General features: G+C 34.7%; 1 protein-coding gene across 1 annotated transcript; it reads left to right on the forward strand.

Annotated features, from left to right (window-relative positions):
• Positions 1–119: 119 nt before the first annotated feature.
• Positions 120–4,243, forward strand: LOC108986784 (dual-specificity RNA methyltransferase RlmN). Its single transcript, XM_018959543.2, has 9 exons — positions 120–376; positions 540–616; positions 1,066–1,168; positions 1,376–1,473; positions 1,599–1,729; positions 1,862–1,970; positions 2,768–2,959; positions 3,039–3,175; positions 3,447–4,243. Exons 1-9 carry the CDS (start codon positions 157–159, stop codon positions 3,727–3,729), a joined length of 1,350 nt encoding a protein of 449 aa, XP_018815088.1. The 5' UTR covers positions 120–156; the 3' UTR covers positions 3,730–4,243.
• Positions 4,244–19,137: the final 14,894 nt, after the last annotated feature.

Raw genomic sequence — 19,137 nt, forward strand, 5'->3', positions numbered from 1 at the left:
TCGAATTCAATCTCCATTTTAAAAGTTACGCAAATCAGATAGCGTGTTTTGACAATTTTTTTTTTTTTCTTTTAAGGTAAATAAAGTGTTATTAGATGGTGTTGTAAAGAAGTAAATAACTTCGAGACGCCAAAAATAAAACATCGTGAAACCGAGATGGGGTGTGTGTGGATGATGAGGCATCTGCTCCATTCGAACCCTTCGATGGCCTCTCTTTCCCCTCCTTTGCACCAATCCCCCCTCTCCTTCTCATCTCCCAAACCACCACTCTCTCTCATTTCCCTCGTCTTCTCCCTCCCCCGTCGCTCGCTTTCGACTGCCGCTTCTTCTCCTCCGACCACTCACGTTTCCGTCCACCATAATTCCTCTCAATACGGTGAGTCTACCTATACGTCATCTGTATTCGTTTTACGAAGATGGAATAGTATTGAGTGGAGTTTCCATAAATCAATTTATGATTTTGGATTTGTGATTTCATGGATTCTTTTTTTTTTTAATGTGGGGGCGTGTTTTTTATTTTTATTTTTAATTTTGGGTAGGATACGCTGGTGGAATTGGAGTTTCGGGAGATGGCTCCAAGGTGCTTCTTAAGGGGATGAAATACTCTGAGCTCGAAGTAATTCTTGAGCTTAATCTTTATCTGATTTGCTTTTCGTTTTTCTTTTTTTGTTTCTTTGTACTCAGCTGCTTCCCTTACGGTGGTGCTGTTAACTCTATATATGTCATTTCTCATAATAGATGGGAAAACTTTTCAATTTAAACATGGTTAGGTGGTGTTTACGATATATTTTTTTCTTTGCTTTTAGGATCTTTTTTTTTGGCTACTTAGAGAAATAATGGTTCTTTCAATGTGCTAAATTAGCGATACCTGGATGCTTATAAGAAATTACAAACCATTATGTGTAATGTGGGCAATTTTTCAAAACAAGATATGCCTGGTTGTGTATTGTTTTTAGTTTCTGAAGTATAATTGGATTGCCATTTTCATGGAAATATCTATACTTTGAGCTTCTTGGTTGAATCTCAAGACTTAATATTTCTAATAGTGAGAACTTGCTTTGTCAGAATTGGGTTCAGTTACAAGGATACAGACCTGGTCAGGCTCTAATGCTATGGAAGCGCCTTTATGGAAATAACATTTGGGCACATCACATTGATGAGTTGGAAGGTTTTCTACTACTTTTTTCGGTAGCATATTAGAATATATCACTGCATTGTTATGTAATCTCCCTAGTAACTTGGTTGGCTGTTGATTTAATATATTTGTCAATTTTAAGTTCATGCAATGGTTAGATATATATACTTCTACGTCAATATTCTCTCCCTCTGATTGGCCTCTTAAGTCTTATGAATTCTAGTCTGTGTTGTACAATAGGTTTGAACAAAGATTTCAAGAAAATGTTGTGTGAAAATGCTGAATTCAAGGTTTTATCTTTGAAAGAAATTCTCACAGCGTGTGACGGAACTAGGAAGGTAGATATGATCTTTGCCTTTTCCAGCTGCACATCTAATTTATGTTATTTATTTGTCTTTAAAAATATTACTTCCATTTCTTCAGAATCTTCTCATTGATTTTGAAAAATGGCAGGAGGTTGCAGATATTATTTACATTGGAAGATGACCTGGTAATAGAGACAGTTGTCATACCTTGTGATAGGGGCAGGACTACTGTTTGTGTCTCCAGTCAAGTGGGATGTGCCATGAATTGTCAATTTTGCTACACTGGCAGGCAAGCTTTTGTTTTTCTCCTGGAACCGTGCAACTTGTATATTCACATAAAAAAAACTATGCAACTTATATATTCCAATTTCTGGTGTCCTAGACAAGCTGCATGTATTTTGAATATCAACATATTTTTCAGGATGGGTTTAAAGAGACATTTAACTGCAGCTGAGATAGTAGAGCAAGCTGTATTTGCCCGGCGTCTACTCACGAGTGAAGTTGGTTCCATTACCAATGTTGTATTTATGGTTAGTCAACCTTTCCAGACACAATTTCATAACACTGGATCTTTTTGGCCAACATAAACATAATCCAGATTCCAAACATCAATTAGCATACAAAGGCTTTCATTGATTCAACCTTGCAATTCTCTTTTCCTGCAATGGTGCAGTAGTGCATTGTGTTCTAGAGTAAATGTTGTAATTGTGAAGCATATGTGGTTTGAAATTTTTATTGAGGCATTTTGTACATTCTATTAATGCTGCTTTGGTTCTATATCTTCTCACGATAGAGAGAGAAAACATATAACTTTTTATGAGGAAACGACATGCATTTTATAGGTCATTTTTTAGTTTAAGGGGCTACATCCATTGTATTAATGACTATGATAAAGGCATGCAAACAATTTGAACTAGTTCTTTCAAGGTAATTTCATTTGCTTTAGCTTCTCTTCATCTTTTAGCTATATAATCCTTCATACACGCTTGACTAGACTTTCAAGACTAGAAGTTGTCTGTTCTTGTGACTGTATTTTCTTTTTCTTCTTCTTTTGCTCCCTCAATTTACTCACACACTCACAGGGACTCGATTAAGCCTCCGATCTCACTGCCACTCCTTGCCTCTTCGTTTTTTGCGTGTGGCAGAACTAGATGTCACAAAGGCCATTAGCAACTGTATTTTCTTCATTTGTGTATGATACATGTGAAATTCGTAACTTATTCATGGATCATATTAGTGGAGAGAAAGAAGTAATGTAAAAATATGCACCTTCTTTTTGTAAGTAATGTAAATATTCTTATAATAGGGTATGTACTTGTATTTGTAGGGAATGGGAGAACCACTTCACAACATTGACAATGTCATAAAAGCTGCAGAAATTATGGTGCATGACCAAGGCCTTTACTTCAGTCCTCGCAAGGTCACTGTCTCAACCAGTGGGCTTGTTCCTCAGCTGAGGCGTTTTCTTCGTGAATCCAATTGTGCTTTAGCTGTTAGCTTGAATGCAACAACTGACGAGGTACTGCTACAATTTATCTGGTATGCAGAACACACACGTGCAAAGAAGGTTTGCCTTGCTTACACCGTAAACATTACAGGTCAGAAACTGGATAATGCCAATTAACCGCAAATATAAATTAGGCTTGCTTCTTCAGACTCTTCAGGAGGAACTTCGCTTGAAGCATAACTACAAAGTTCTCTTTGAATATGTAATGCTTTCAGGAGTGAATGACAGGTTGGATAAACCTTTCTACTTTTCCACATTTTTTGACTTGGGTATATCATTTATTTGCTATTTCCAGCTATGATGCAAGGCTGCTACATAGTTTTATGTGGTTCATCCTACAATATTTGTGGCTTATCGCACTGGCTTTGACTTAAATGATATTATTTTTTTTATCAGTAAATAAGAAATTTTATTGATAATAGGCGAAGCCAAGTGCATGGGACACATACAAGAGCCACACTTAGTCTGTTATTGACTTAGTCTGTGTTTATGTTTGCAGCATTGAGGATGCCAAGAGGCTTATTGATCTTGTTCAGGACATTCCGTGCAAGATCAATCTTATATCATTCAATCCTCATACTGGATCCAAGTTTCGACCAACCAGTGAGGCAAAGATGATTGAGTTTCGAAATGTTTTGGCTGAAGCAGGGTGCATTGTTTTCTTGCGACTTAGTAGAGGTGATGATCAGATGGCCGCCTGTGGTCAGCTTGGCAAGCCTGGTGCAATCAAGGCTCCTTTGCTCCGTGTACCAGAAGAATTTCAAATGGCAGTGAATATGTGAATGCGATTTATTTTTGAGCATGTGATGATGAGTTGTGCCAAATTGGTCTTCCCTGCTTACCTGTTGCAAAAAACAAAAAGATGATGCTGAAGGATCTACATATGCATTTGGTAACAAAAAAAAAAAAAATGGTATTTTCTGATACCTTGGACTTGTTTGTGTAGCAGAATGATATGGAGCTGAGCTTGAGTGTTCAACCTCTATGAAATATGATTTTTTACTTTTAGTAACAACATTTTTCCCTTTCCCGTCTTGTTATTGGATGGCCTTGTAGCCATAGGATGGCCTTGTAGCCATAATTTATAGGCTAGATTTGCACCCGGTGGAGAAAACACACTGATGCCCTAAAAGGGTTGTCATGACCATAACTTCCCGGAACAGAGTTCAGAAAGCATTCAATTGAATGAAGAGGATAGTGATGCTAACTTTAGATGCTACCTCTTTTATTGCTCATAGACTTGTACTGGTTTTGTTTTTGTTATTCCTTGATGGTAATACACTTATACTAGAACGAGTTTTAGCCTGAAATCTTTTCTTTTTTGCACAACCATTTGAAAAGTTGAAAAATACTACATTTATATTCTAATTTGATCTTACTATGCTGATGTGGCATTGTTTATTATTCTTTGAATTTCTTCAAAAAATAAAATAAAATAAAAGTGGGAGCAAGGTTATGATATGTGGGAGCAAAATTGCTTTGGACGATGGTGATTTGTGTAGTGTGATTTTTGAGCGAAGTGTTTAGAGTATCTGAGTAGAAGTTTATGTACATTCTCTTTGTTTTTTAACAAGTAAAATGAAATTTTTATTAATACGAGTGAAATAGGCGAAGTTTATGTACACAAAAAGTATACAAAAAGAACATATAAAGATTTGCGAAGTCAAAATGTGTTTTGTAATCTTTAGAATTTTTTCTATTTTGGATAACTATTAATTATTTTTTATAAGCATTTTATTAGGGGTGCTACTCGTATTCCCAAGACAGGCCCCCTGGGTCTTGCCTCCTGCTCTTGCATGGACGTGGGGCAAGTTGGCCCCCCAGGCTCACCCCACGTGGGTGGGTGCCCCGTCTGAAAGTCGAGGGGATTGGCCTCCCAGTCCGTCCAGCCCCCAAAGCGCCCATTGGGCTCAAAACTTGTATTTGTGCTATTTTGGACCCAAAATCCATTTTTTGAGCTAAATTTGACCTAAAACCTTATTTTACTAATACATTAAATTAAAATCATAAAACATAAAATTAAAATTAAATGTATAAAACATAAGTTCTAAGTTCTAACTAATAATTTTAAGTTAGTACAAGTAGTATATATTATTACACATTAATCTAAAACTATTACAAATTAGTGTAAAAATATTACAAATTGTCAAATAACTTGAATGAATAGCAATGTTTAAATAATTGAAATACATTTTAAAAAAAAAAAAAGGAAACAAATGCAACAATATGAATATGTAGGCTTGTAGCAAGATGAGATGGATACTCCAAGTGGCAAGCACTTTTCCTGAAGTTATCCATACACCAATTTAATTTGAAATTAAATTTGTCAAATAAATATAATACAACCTATTATAAGTAATAGTAAAATAATGAATTAAGAGCGACTACCACTTCCAAACTGATCAATATCATTCTCCTTGTAGCTATTTGCAAAGTCTACCCCACCTCTGAAACCTGAATATGCTTTCGTGTGATTCAATTCTTAGTGCAAATCAAAACCTCCATAGTATTAGGAGACAATGAACTCCAAAATAGATCCAATATGCGTCTAGGGTTATGCAAAACCTCCATCGACTCCGACCGATCGACACCCACTTTGGCTATAACTCCAAAGGAGTCGAATTAGTCGAAATTTGAAGTTGGAGTTCATATGGGCTCCAAACTTAGACTCCAAACTCCGACTTAAAAAAAAAACTATACTGAAGAAAGAACAAACTTTTTAATAAATTTGATGAAATACTCGATTTTTTTTTTTTTTATATCCGGACTCTCCTTATTATACTCATTCTTTGTTTTCCAAATAAGATTGATCATTAAAAGGGGAGGGGAGGGGAGGGGGGTTAGAACTAAACTTCTTCATTTTTTACATTTCACTTCTGTTGGTTATTTTATTGGGATGATAGTTAACTAACTAGCTGAATCTACATCGTTCCATTTCAAGTGGAACAACGTTATTTTGTGCACATTGGGGGTCCAAAACTTAGGACCCCTTCTCCCCCTCACTCTTTCGCTAATCTTTTCTCTCCTTTATGTTTCTCTCTACCCATCAATCGTTCTGCACCTTCTTGTCATTGCCATGACACCATTGTGAGCCTAGTCTCACCGTAAACTACTTCCTATCAGCTGTCGCGACGTTGTAAGTATATTTTGGCCTCCTAATTTTGATTTGTTTTTGTTGTTTGATTTGTATTGATTTCGATTTATAGGGTTCCAAAATTTTGGGGATTATTCGATTATTGTTGCCGTTGACTTTACTATAAATTTAATTTAATTATTAAGTTCATTTTGTTGTTTGAGGGTTGTTTAGGTTTTTTTTTTTTTTTGCCCTATTAATTCCATTTGTAGGGGTTTGAAAATTTTTAGAGTTTTTTCTGAATTGGGGGATTTCATTATTATTGAGTTCATTTTGTTGTTTGAGAGTTGCCTAGTTTTGTATTAAGATTGTGGAATTTCGGTTTTTAGCCTTTGAACTGGGGGATTTTGATTTTGAGACTAGAGTTTTTCTAAAAATTGGGGGATTTGAATTGGGAATTCCCCTAGATCACACAATCTATTAGGAATAATGATGCTCAAAGCTTAGATTACAATCAAATCATATTTATCAAGAACTTTTACATAAACTGCACAGCAAAACAATGAGTTTATTTAATTAAATAAGTTTTGTCTTTCCACAATGAATATGCGTGATTAGTATATTTTTTAAAATTTGTGTGGTTTTTAGTATTTTCTGTTTCTTTTTAAAACAACACACATATAGTTTTAAAAAAACAAAATACATGTTCAGTGCTGGCCACCACTACACGTCTGTTAACAAAAAAAGAATCCCAATTCCTGGATTCCTTATGGTGTGGTTGTTGCAGGTATTCTAATAAAGAGCGATCTAACTAAATTATGTGAAATGGTCTTAATGTGTTTCCAACATAATATATTCTCGATACATATTACTTTGAATTATCTTAAAGTCATTAGAACTTCTTAATGATGTCTGTCCTACAAAGATTAACATTCTCAAGTTAAGGAGAATTCTCATGGAATATCATATGGAACTCCTAACAACTAATAAAGGTTGAAAATATTGCACTACAAACATGTACTTTGAGGAGCTCTCGGGGCTTTATGACTACTTGCAATAGTGTTGTAATGACATTGTTTGGTTGTTGAATGGTATGACTATGAGGATGAAATCCAAATATAATAAATATTGGGGAATGTTGAGAAAATAAACAGATTATTATTTGTGGCTGCGATTCTTGAACCCTATATAAGTTAGTTATTGTAAAATTTTGGATTAGAGACGTCCTTGATGATGAGAAAGTTGATCAATTTATTAGAGTGCTGAATAATGATATTGATGACTTATATAGCCATTACAACAACAATGGTTAGTCTTCAAGCCAAGGTGGTAGCTCCTCACGATCAACCGGCTCGATATCTTCCTTATATGACACACAAGGAAGGGGTTCAATTGTTTTGATGCAAATGTATAATTAAGTCATGGTATCGAGAAATATTATGCAGTGTAATTTTGAGGTTGAACTTTATTTTATGGAAGATGTCGATGCACCTAGTGATACATTTCATATATTAACTTGGTAGAAAGTTCATTCCACTAAGTTTGTAGTTCTTTCCTGAGTAGCCCGTGATGTGCTAGCTATTCCTATTGCTACGATTGCCTCTAAGTTGGCGTTTAGCATTGAAGGTCTCATGTTGGATGCTTATCAGAATTCATTGGCTTCGACTACCATGGAGGCCTTCATTTGCACACAAAACTGGCTAAGTTCAACGTCTATTGGACTAGATATTATTGATAACGCCGACATCTATAGGCTTGAATCAGGTAACTTTTAATTTTAACTTTCATTTTTTAATTTATTAATTACATATTTTTAATGTTTTAATTATTTGAGTTATAATTTTATGTTTTTTTAGGCCTAGCTGTGAACTCCAAAATAATTACATATGATTAAGACGAACACATCGTGGGATGGAGTCCAGACTATCCAGTAGATCATTAACTTTCCTGTGAGGTACTTTAATCTTAGTATGTTTCATTTGGCTAAGTAGTGTAATGTCTATTTTTTTTTTTTTTTTTAATTTCCAAAACAATGTGGGATGCTCGGAATTGGAGGTCGATGGTGTTGATAATTATTTATTGTAAGCTGTATCCTTTTATTTTATTATGATTTATTATTACATTGTAAAGTGGTTGACGACTTTGGTGAAGTTGGTTAGGGTTAGTTGTGATTGTGGTGGACGGATGGTTGCTTGTGGTGATTGTGATTGTAATTTTGGTGGTTGTTTGGTGGTTTCAAGCATTTTTAATTTACATTGTGTTTTGATTGTGTTTTTTCTCTTTTATTTTGTAATGTATGTAATTTACTCATTGTATTTATATTTTTTTTAGTATTTTTCGAAAATGGAAAGTGCATTGGGCCTTTGGTATTTTTAGTCTTTTTTTTTTAATTTTTATAATAGGTTTTTCAAAAATGAGGAGCCCAAATAAAGATTGGGCCTTGTGCAGGGCCAACTCAGATAGGAGCTTGGAGCTCTGATCGCCAACTCTAAACTCCGATTGGAGTCGGAATCTTACTCCCATTGGAGTCGAAGTCCGAAAATACCTCCGATCGAAGGTGGGCTTTTCGATTTTGTCAGAATCAGAGCCTACCCCTATATTCGCCCACCAGTGCTAAACACAAACTCTGAGGCTACAATAGAAATATAGATGACCAAAATACAGAGAGTTATCTCTCCAAGGACGGGATACTTGACGAGATTTACCTTCTACCAAGTTATGATACCAAACTACTCTGCATATAACTGTATGTGCACTGACAATTATTTCTCCAAGTCCCATTGATAGTTTAAATTCTTCCGAAACTCGAGGGTATAGCCAAACCTCATACCCCACTTATATTTCTTCAACCTATCGACTTCGGGAGTGGGTGATGCGGTGGATGATGGAACTTCTATATTAAAACTCTTATATGCGGTGAACTCATAATACAACTTATTGAGGGTGTCCTTAACCCTTACCCCAGGTTGATCCGCCCTTCCCTTATCATTAGTAATTTTTAATCCATATACAATGCCATCAATTTTGTACTGTGGGTTATGAACAACAGCCACATATAGGAAAACATTGATCTTACTCAAATCTCTCAAATACTTCTCATGCTTGAGTCTAATACTTAATGCCATAATCTGTAAAGTAGGATCAACACTCTTACACATTTCATTTAATTACTTTTTCTCCCTAGAAATTTGTTGACAGTATTCATTGGATGTTACATACAAAGACCCATATTTGATGTATGTCACCTCATAATCGATGAGCCACCTTGATCTCCCTTCGTCTTTGTTAAAGTAGCGGACATATTGCATGTCCTCCTCATTCATGACATAAAAGGCTTTTATATACTGTTCGGCCATTTCCAGCATCAAGAAGGTTGAGTTCCATCTTACAGAAACATCAAGACACATCTTCTTACATTCAATGCTCGTAACACGAACAAATATCTTGAACTTCTTAAGCCTAGCCGGTGAAGATCTCATAAACCTTATCACATCTCTTATTTTTGCAATAGACTCATGAACATCTCTCAAACCATTGGTCACAATAAGGTTGAGGATAAGTGCACAACATATAGCATGCAAATACTCTCCACTCAATATTGGCATATTGTCATCTCCAATCTTATTCTTCAAATACTCAAGTGCGGTATGATTAAACGAGACATTGTTAACTGTTATGTCACAACTCGTTCCAAACCCCACTCTTTTTTTGCTAATTCTATTGCATTTCCCATGGTCTCACCTTTGTGATTGACGATTAAACAAAACTTGAGAATTTGTTTTGTGTAATTGCCAATATCTATCAACAGAAGTATTTAAATATAGGTAGTACAAGTTTTGGATGTATGTCCATGTATCAGTGGTGAGGCAAACTCTTTGACCTTTCAATTTGATTCTTAATAAATATTTCTGTACACCATAGAGCTTAAGAGCATCATTCAATATTGTCTGATGAGAAGAAATGTTAAACCTAGGTTCCAAGTACTTAGTAAAGGCTTGGAATCTTTCACCCTTCACAAATCGAAAAGGTAACTCATCTATTACAATCATACGACCTAAATGACTCCTACATCCCTCCGGATCATACTTCACAAAGCCCTTCAACATACTTCGCCCACTATGCTCATCCACCATCTTCTTAAGTCTTAAGTCCAATCTCCAAACTAGACTGACTCTTTTCAATAAAGAATGTCTTGTCAAACTATTCTTGTATTGTTATTCTAAATAACTTTTCAATTGGGATGTACCATGTCGTTTATAGTGATATCATTAAATCTTACCACAATGATTACACTTTGTTTATGGGTCATGGGGTCACTAACTTCAAACTTGGTAAAGTGTTTCCACACGATGAAAACAAGCTTATTCTTTTATGTGACCATAGATGTAGGGGTAGGGGTAGGTGTAGAGGAGTTAGCACTAGTTCTAGTATTTGGGTTTGACCCACTATCTATGGATTGAAGGTTCGACAAACAATCAAACACCTGACAATGACAAGATGCAAAAATCAAACAGAAATTAAAATCATATAAATCACACAAAAGCTATTTTGAGGTTTCAAAAACCCCACAACAACTTGAAACTATTTTAGGATTTTGGATTGAAACCCATCATACAAAGTACAGACTATTTTAGGGGGTTCAGTCTCCAAAACCCTAACATAAATTAGAGGTTCAGATTGAAACTCTAAAACTCATAGCATCCAACCTCAATTGAAACAAACACAAACACCAATCAAACTCTACAACACCCAAAATACAACTCCATCATCCATTGAAACAATCTTATCCTCCATAATCCATTGCATAAAAGAAAAAGAAAAAAAAAAGGAAAAGGATTTTCAAGAGGTACTTACAGATGCAAGACATTGCTAGTACATGGAGCTACATGGTCTCCGTTATGTATTGGGATAATTGTTGGGAACTTCACTACCATTTGGATTGGAGAATTTATTGAGGAAATCGAGTTTTAAATTTCCATAAACCACACGATTATATAGCCAAAGAGAATACACTATGCCTAAAATCATCCCAAGCGCTGCTAGTGTGGCTACTAAGCTATTTCTTTGGAAAGCTCCTACTAAGATGGGGAATTTCCTGATAAAGCTGCTAGTACCAGGAGAATTCATATTGGCCAAAGTGGAAGAGAAGGAAATGGTAGAGAGATTTAGTATGGTGCTCAATGAACCTCCGTAATATATAACAAATTGAGTCTTATGTGAGTCATATAGAACACCAACACAGAAAAATGGTTGAAGGAAGCAGTCCATGAGGCTGAGAGTGATTCGAGACAGGGGGAAAGATTTCATTAACCTGGTAATAAAATGATACCATTTTGGAAAACCTAAAACGGTGTTATTTTATTATATATATATTCATGGGCCAGGCAAATGAGAGAAATCCTAGTTGGGGGATGGGGGTGGTGGGGGGCAAGCGGGCTGGATGCAGAGGCCCACCCACCACCCACACCTATATCTTATAATTTTCAGGTCATGTTTTTATAGTTAAGAGTTTTAATATTTCGGGATGTTATTATATTTATTTTTAATGTTGTAATTTTGCAGAGTGAAATGAATGCAGATGCCTGAAGCAGCAATTATACTGCGACCAAGAGTAAGTTATGTTGTCTTCAAAAAGAATTTCAACTTGGAGTATTAGTATATGATAACTTGAAACAATGCTATTCTCAAATCTTGCATGTTTAAGACTTAAAAAATGTGTTTAAGATAATGAAATGTGCAATAGCTTAACAGACAACTTAATTATTTCATTTGCACGAGAACCTAATAAAAGGAATTATATACGCTAATGTGTCAATCGGTTTTCTTTTGAATTAAATTTTTGAGTTAACTTTTTGCTGAATGAAGACTTATGAAGTCAATATGTAACTTATTTTTTACAAAAAGCATGCGTAGAAGTAGTAGCTATGAATGGTTGTAATAGTGTTATCCGTCTCAAAGAGTGTTGGCATTAAGTTTTCTAAATTTTTTGTTAAAATTGAGCTAAAATGATATTTTAGCTAGGCTATATAATATATATACTCTCATTACCTTGCACATTAGATTATGTATAGTTTTTGGATTTTAATGTTTTTAAGAAGATTCATTTTATTTATCTGTCTATACCGTATGTTATTATTGTTTTAACTTTTTTTTTTTAATTTCTATTAAACTAATTGATTTCTTTTATTTATCGTTCTTACACTATATACTTGTTAAAAAAAATAAAAAGATAAAAAATAAAAATAAATGTGTGATGTAAGATTGATGAATAAAATTATTCTTTCTAAAAATGCATAGATTTAACAGGTGAAATAGAGAGTGGTTCAAGGATGTGCATTTCAACCAAATACAAATTCCCCCGCTTAATCTTTGATTCGGTCTCGTTTATTTTCATATATGAGATGAGATGAGATTAAAATTAAAAGTTGAATAAAATATTGTTATAATATATTTTTTTAATATTATTTTTATTTTTAGATTTGAAAAAGTTGAATTGTTTACTTTATTTTATGTGAAAATTTTAAAAAATTGTAATAATTAGATTAGATTAGATGAGTTGATAGTAATTGTGAAAACAAACGAGCTTAAGTTGCCCATTTTCTCAGTGGAAAACTGTTCTTTCAAGCATTTTTGCACACCGAAGTGCACCGAAGTTGACATGGATTGTGATTTAATGAAACGATGTGCATAAGTGAGGTAGGGGAGACGAAATTTGAAGTGCTTTGTAGGAAGAGACCGACTTGGTTGCTGAGAAAACACTATGGAAGTATAAAAATTGAAAGCTTTGGTCTTTCTCATAAAAATGATTTAATTTTTTAGAGTGGGAGTACTCTGTCGCCCCACTCTTACCGATGGAGTTACCGCCCAGTGGTTTTTTTTTTTTTTATTTTCATATTTTTTTAATACATTTTAATATTTTTAAAAAATAAAAAAAATATACAAATACACTTAAAATCACTTTCTTAATCATTAAGTAAAATAAAAAATAAAAATTTTTTATTTTTTGACCAGTGGTCAAATAGAGTGATCAAAATGAGAGGGCAAAGTAGTTTTATTCAATTTTTTTATTAGGTAGCTTCTTCTATAAAGAACAATGTTTGGTTTTGTTCTTTTTTGGGAATATGAGAGAAACTACTTTATGGGGTCAAATTGTTGTATTAATCTCACTTTGGAGGTTGAAATCTGAATTGCTGCTGCTTTTATTTAAGAAAGCTGCTGGTGGAGCATTTGCTAAAATTGCTGTTCGGATAGCAAGACTAGGAGGCTTAGCAACTTTCATTGGCAAGGTGTTTTTCTAATTTTCCAGGGGCATCTTTTTGAGCCTACCTCTGATGAGTGCATTCATGCAAATATGTACTCAAAGTCAACTGATTAATTGAATCAATGCTTTTAGTTTGCTTTTCTTGTTTTGGAAGCATGGACTGCGATACCAACTATGTACCAAGACCCCATCCATGACCCAAACTCTAGGGTCAGTCAATGCCCTATCCATTTTCACGCCCATTAGTTAGAAGCCCCTTTCTGAATTAATCCACCAAGTTATAAAATAAAATATAAGCACTCATTTGTGAAGCACGCATTTGGTTTTTTGTCATATATACCTTCATTAAGCACTCATTTGTGAAGCGACTTGAAAATAAAATATACATGCATCTATTTGCAAGTTGAAGTTTCAGCTTGATAGTTATTTACTTGTTATCTTCACTAATAAATGCATTATTTTGATGTTGATTAGAATCTCTGAATGGTTGTTGGTGGTGCTTAAGACTATCCATATATACTTGTTTGGAGCTGCAAAAAGGAATCTTTTCTTTAATTTTCTATATGCTGAAGGCAGTAGCTCAATGTTGCAGTTATGATGAGGATGCACAACATATATAGATCAATGGATGCGCCAATAATAAGTGATTTGATTCAATTTTGAAGCACTATATGACAAGGGAAGGTAAAACAGAAGCCTATGATAAAATGCAAGCTGAGCTCATAGCAACAAAAGAAAGTCTAACCAAAATCTTGACATCAAGGGATGTAAAAGCAATTGTTTGTGCGACTTTTTCACTCATCAAGCCTCTTGGTTTGTTACAAATTTTTTTATCATATATTGCTCAAATGGGTTAACTTTTATATGCAATTATTGGAGATGGTTGAGCGGAATGAACTCAATAGATCCTTACTAGCCCTTTTTGATGAAAATATAGCAAATGCACACAAGGGTAACCAGGTAATAGCCATTAGGGAACTCCTGGGCAGTCTAGTTTAAGTAGAATTTTTTGTTGAGTTGTTTTGAAATGTATAGAATGGGGAGGAGATCCCAAGATCCTTTACAAGTATACACCTTACTTTTCTCTGACAATAAGTTGCACCAAGTTCATGCAATTAAGAAATTTGTAGTAAAGTCTCTTGTGAAGTTACAAGTCTCTTGTGAAGTTACAATAAGTTACAACCGCAACCGCATAGGAATATTCTGAGAAAGCAAATGTTCATCCACCTCAGATCATAGTCGACAATATTGTCTATCTCAAGTGTATGGAGTAGATCATTTTTGAATGTATCAATTGTAATGGTACTTCTCAAGTGTTTTGATTATGATGTACAAAAGGGGTATCTGTAGGCTCATTAAATTAACATTTGTAATGAAAAGTTATGTAATGAAAACAACTTGTGCACATGATTTTGGAGAGATTCCATTGAAATGAGAAACAATAGTTCTTGAATTGAGCCCATAATTGGCAAATATTACAGCAAATGAAACACAAAATAAACAAATATTACAGGTCTCAAAAAGCCTAGTATGGCTTTTTCTCTAACAAAAAAAATAAAAAAAGCTTCCTTCCTTCTGACCCCAAGTTTGTAGATTTGGGTGACTGTTGACGAGGTTGAACTTACTCAGAAATAAAACCTCCAATATGCATCATGTGCAACCTTGTCCAAGGAAAAGCCAGCCGTACCAATAACTGCATGCAGTGGGGCACTATAATTGCTGTGATCATATGTATCAATCCAATTTCTATCCTTTTTAAGGCATGACCATGCATTTATTTTAGTAAACTGAGCAGGTCCTCTCATAATTATGAACATGGCAAAAGAGAACCAGATCAACCTATTTAAAAGCAACCAAAAGTGGCCAAGTTCATACTTTTGTAAAGCTAAAGAAGAATATATTTCGTATCAAAGATGGGATAACCAGTTAGTTCAGAAGCAACTTACTTTGTTTTGTAACAGCAATGGTTCTACCTTTTTGATGAATTCTGGATCGACGCTAAGTATACCGTTTGAGGAAGAATACATGGGTCTATGCTTGCAATTTATAGATCTTACAGTTTATTGTAATTTCAGAAATTTGGAGCATATGCATATAAACATAGATATTATGTACATATATATTAAACAAGCACATGCCTGAACAAAACATGTAGACAACCATAATCTATTAATCTGAAGAAACTCAGAATAATATATGTAACATTTAGTACTTTCATAATTTATTCACAAAGTTCAGTTTCTCGTAATATATGACGTTATGCTATATACTATATAATAAGCCAACTTCCGCTTGAAAATCATATCTCTTGTACCATATCATGTACTTCTTTTAGGGCTTCCTCTTCCCATTTGTATTTCAGACTGAGAAAATGTTTTTTTGGTTCCTATGGTTAGTTTCTCTCTCTCTCCGGAGCCAATCTCAGCTCCTAAATCATTAGCTCCTAGCGATTTGAATATTTCTGTGTAACACCCGGACCCAACCAAACTCTATTTTTTATCTATTTATTTATTTTTAGTTAATTTATTTTATTATATTTTCTTCACATGTTTATTTTTGTTTTTAAACACCAGATTTAATTTTGTTTTCTTTTCTTTCTGTTTTTATTTTTTTCTTTTTCTCCTTGGTCTGCTTCTCTTCCACGGCATGCATACACACGCATTCGTTCACGGCATGCATGCACACACACGTCTCTCTCATCTCCCTAGGGTTTCACCTCACATATATATAGATGCATATGTTTTTTTTCCAAACAATGAGAATTTACCCAAACACTGCCGCCGCTAGAAACTCCTCCCCACGCAAACAGCAACCGCAGCGTTGCATGCCCTCCCACCGTGCAACTTCAGTGCACGTCCTCACAACCGCTTGAAGACCAGCCGCCGCGCAACATCCCAGCCACTGCCTCAATCAAACCCAGCCCAAAACACACGAACCAACGTGCGATAGCACTGTCCAAGCCCCATGAGAAACCGAGCAACCACCACCGAAGGGCAGTCCCACTGCTAAGCCTTCCACGCTGCAACCCACATGGCTGGCCCCTTGCACGTCGGAAAACACTTGCCCGAAGCAGAACCGACCACTGCAAGCCTCCACTGGCAGCCACACGAAGCTGCCGCTTATCGTCTCGTAGCCTCTTCTGCAAGTTTCGGTTTCCTCTGTTTTAGTATAAAAAAACAGAGCAGCTTTCAGCCACCATAAACCGCTGCCATACCCTCCGTCGAGAGCTCCACCACGTTGTGACCCCACCTCACGAAAACCACCGCAATTATCACTACCGCAAGCCACCCCTCTCACGAAAAACCCAACTGTGTTTTCCTCTGTTTTTGGCCACCGAAACAGAGGTCCACCAACTGCACTCCTGCTCCTCAGCCGCGCCAACACGGTCCCTCCAGATAGCCCCATCGCACTTGAGTTCCTGCCACCGCATGCGTTAATCCCGTTGTTTGCATGATTTATGCTTATAAGTTATATATGCTTACTTTATATATATATATATATATATATATATATATATATATATATTTATATATATTTATATATATTATATATATATATATTATATATCGACAAGTTTTAACATTGGGTACTTAATAATTTTTACCTAATATATATATGTATATGGAAGGTAGTTTTAACCTAATGTTTTCGGGTGAGAAGTTTTATTTCTTTTTAGGGTTTATGTTTAAATGAGTTTTGCTCTAAGTGTCAATAAATATTATTTTTGTATTTTAATAATATTGTTAATTAAAGGAAGTAAACCTATTTTTTTTAGAGAGAAGTTTTTCATGACTTATTTTATGGAAATTTTAGTAACCAATGTATTCTTTTTATTTATAAAATATTGTTGGTATTTTAGATATTTTGAATATTAATTTTTATTGAGTTATATAATTATCATAATACTTATTCGATAAATTTTCTTCTTCAGTATGAATTCGATTAAGTGGATATTGATGGTCTTAGAAAATGATGATATTTTAAGATTATGAAGATTTTAAATTTTGAGGAATTTGATAGGCTATTTTAGAAGCGTAGGATTGAATATCGAAATGTGTAATTAATTAAAAATTTATGGAAGTTACGTGATTATTTTATAGGTGACGATTAATATTTGTTCGGCATTTTTTAGGAAAATTCTGAAAAGCTAAGAAGCCCAGATAAGCGGGGTTCCTATGCTAGACTTTGCATTAAAATAAAATGAACTGAGGTCATTTTTGAAAAATGTGCATGTTTTGTTATGAAAAGAAATATGAAAACAATCTCAGATATTTGTTCTACATCACTCATGAGATTCTGTTTAAGAAAAAAATATTTTCTGTCATGACTAGTGTAGACATGAGCTTATTTTTGGCATTTTGTTATTGAATGAGACAAATGAGTAAATATGAAAATTTGATAAATTTCGCATGTGATATGAAGATGTTCTGAATCTGTTTTGGAAAATGTGAAATGATCTAAATATTCGGTACTCTGTTTTAATATGATGTGGCATCTGAAAAACCTTTGGCATGACTTTCTGATTCTGTTCTGACTCTAATTCTAACTCAGATATGGTGATTCTGATTTTGTTTTGCTTTGATATGTGGCCCTATTACGAGATATAATTGTGACCTCTGGCCCTGTCACGGGAGATAATAATGACTTCTGGCCATGTCACGGGAGATAATAGTGACCTCTGGCCCGCCACGGGATATAATAGTCCACCACGGGATATAATAGTGGTTTTTTGTTCTGAGTGCAATCGTTTTGGTAACACGGTGATTTATGTTCTGCTTGGCTTTCCGCAGGATGCACAACCCTACCATGGGAGTTAAACATGGTCTTTGTTCTGATATGATATGATAAGACGAAATTGTTCAGTCATGTTGTGCCAAAGGAGTCTTTGAATATGAAAAGTTGGTTTCTGAATATAAATATTTGAAAAGTTGCTCTGATTTTCTGATAATATGTATATTTTTTTTAGATTTGCATATTGATACTGAAATGTTTTGTTTCTACATTCTGAACTCTGTGAAAATGCTAATGTTTACACACTAGTAAATGTCATCTGCTTACTGAGTTGTTGATAACTCACCCCTTATCTCCAATTATTTTTCAGATGATTTTTTTGAATAGACCAGCTAAAGATCAGGATTATGAAGCATCGGTGAAATGATTATTTAAGCATAGTAGATTACTCATAGAAGATTTCTGAGAAGTGACAATTTTTATTAAGAGACTTTATAGTATTCTGACGACGTTACATTTTGAAGTTTATAAATATATTGATGAATTGTAAATTTTAAATTATAAAAAGTAACTCTTCAATCCCTACAAAACCGGCGCGTTATATTCTGATTGTCTCAAATGTCAAACTACAAATGACAGGGCGTGGATTATTACTGGTCGCAGGCTCACTCCCAAATGTAGCTAGTTCAATTTATCTTATTTCATCATAATTAAGTGTAGTTTTAATATCTCCACCGCCGTGTGACACAATAAAATTGAAAGGCCATGAAAATAACTAAACCAGAAAAGTGAAACGTTGAAGATACATGTGTTTAACTTACCGTTGGCGGATCCATTAGAGAGGCAGAGAGGGGCATAGGGACAACTGTGAGATAGAGGCTTATCCAGTTGGAGAGGGAGATGACGTTAAGGGGGTGGTGCGAACCTGAGAGACTGAGATTTAGAGAACAAATCTGCTACGTACAACCGGTGCGTGTAACCGGCGTGTAATCGGCTAACTATCACATCAGCATCTATCAGAATAATTAAAAAAGAAAGAAATTTGAGAAAAGTAAATCTCGGAAAAAAGATAATTCATTGGACTGTAAATATCTGAGAATAAGTTCAACCTCGGAAGAAGATTTG

This window comes from Juglans regia, chromosome 16 (assembly GCF_001411555.2).
Source record: "Juglans regia cultivar Chandler chromosome 16, Walnut 2.0, whole genome shotgun sequence".
Lineage (NCBI taxonomy): Eukaryota > Viridiplantae > Streptophyta > Magnoliopsida > Fagales > Juglandaceae > Juglans > Juglans regia.

Excerpts from the sequence above, each read along its gene's own strand:
- LOC108986784 (XM_018959543.2), top strand. The coding sequence starts at position 157 with ATGGGGTGTGTGTGGATGATGAGGCATCTGCTCCATTCGAACCCTTCG. Across the intron at positions 377-539 it reads CCATAATTCCTCTCAATACG|GATACGCTGGTGGAATTGGA; the intron begins GTGAGTCTACCT and ends AATTTTGGGTAG. Across the intron at positions 1,730-1,861 it reads CAATTTTGCTACACTGGCAG|GATGGGTTTAAAGAGACATT; the intron begins GCAAGCTTTTGT and ends CATATTTTTCAG.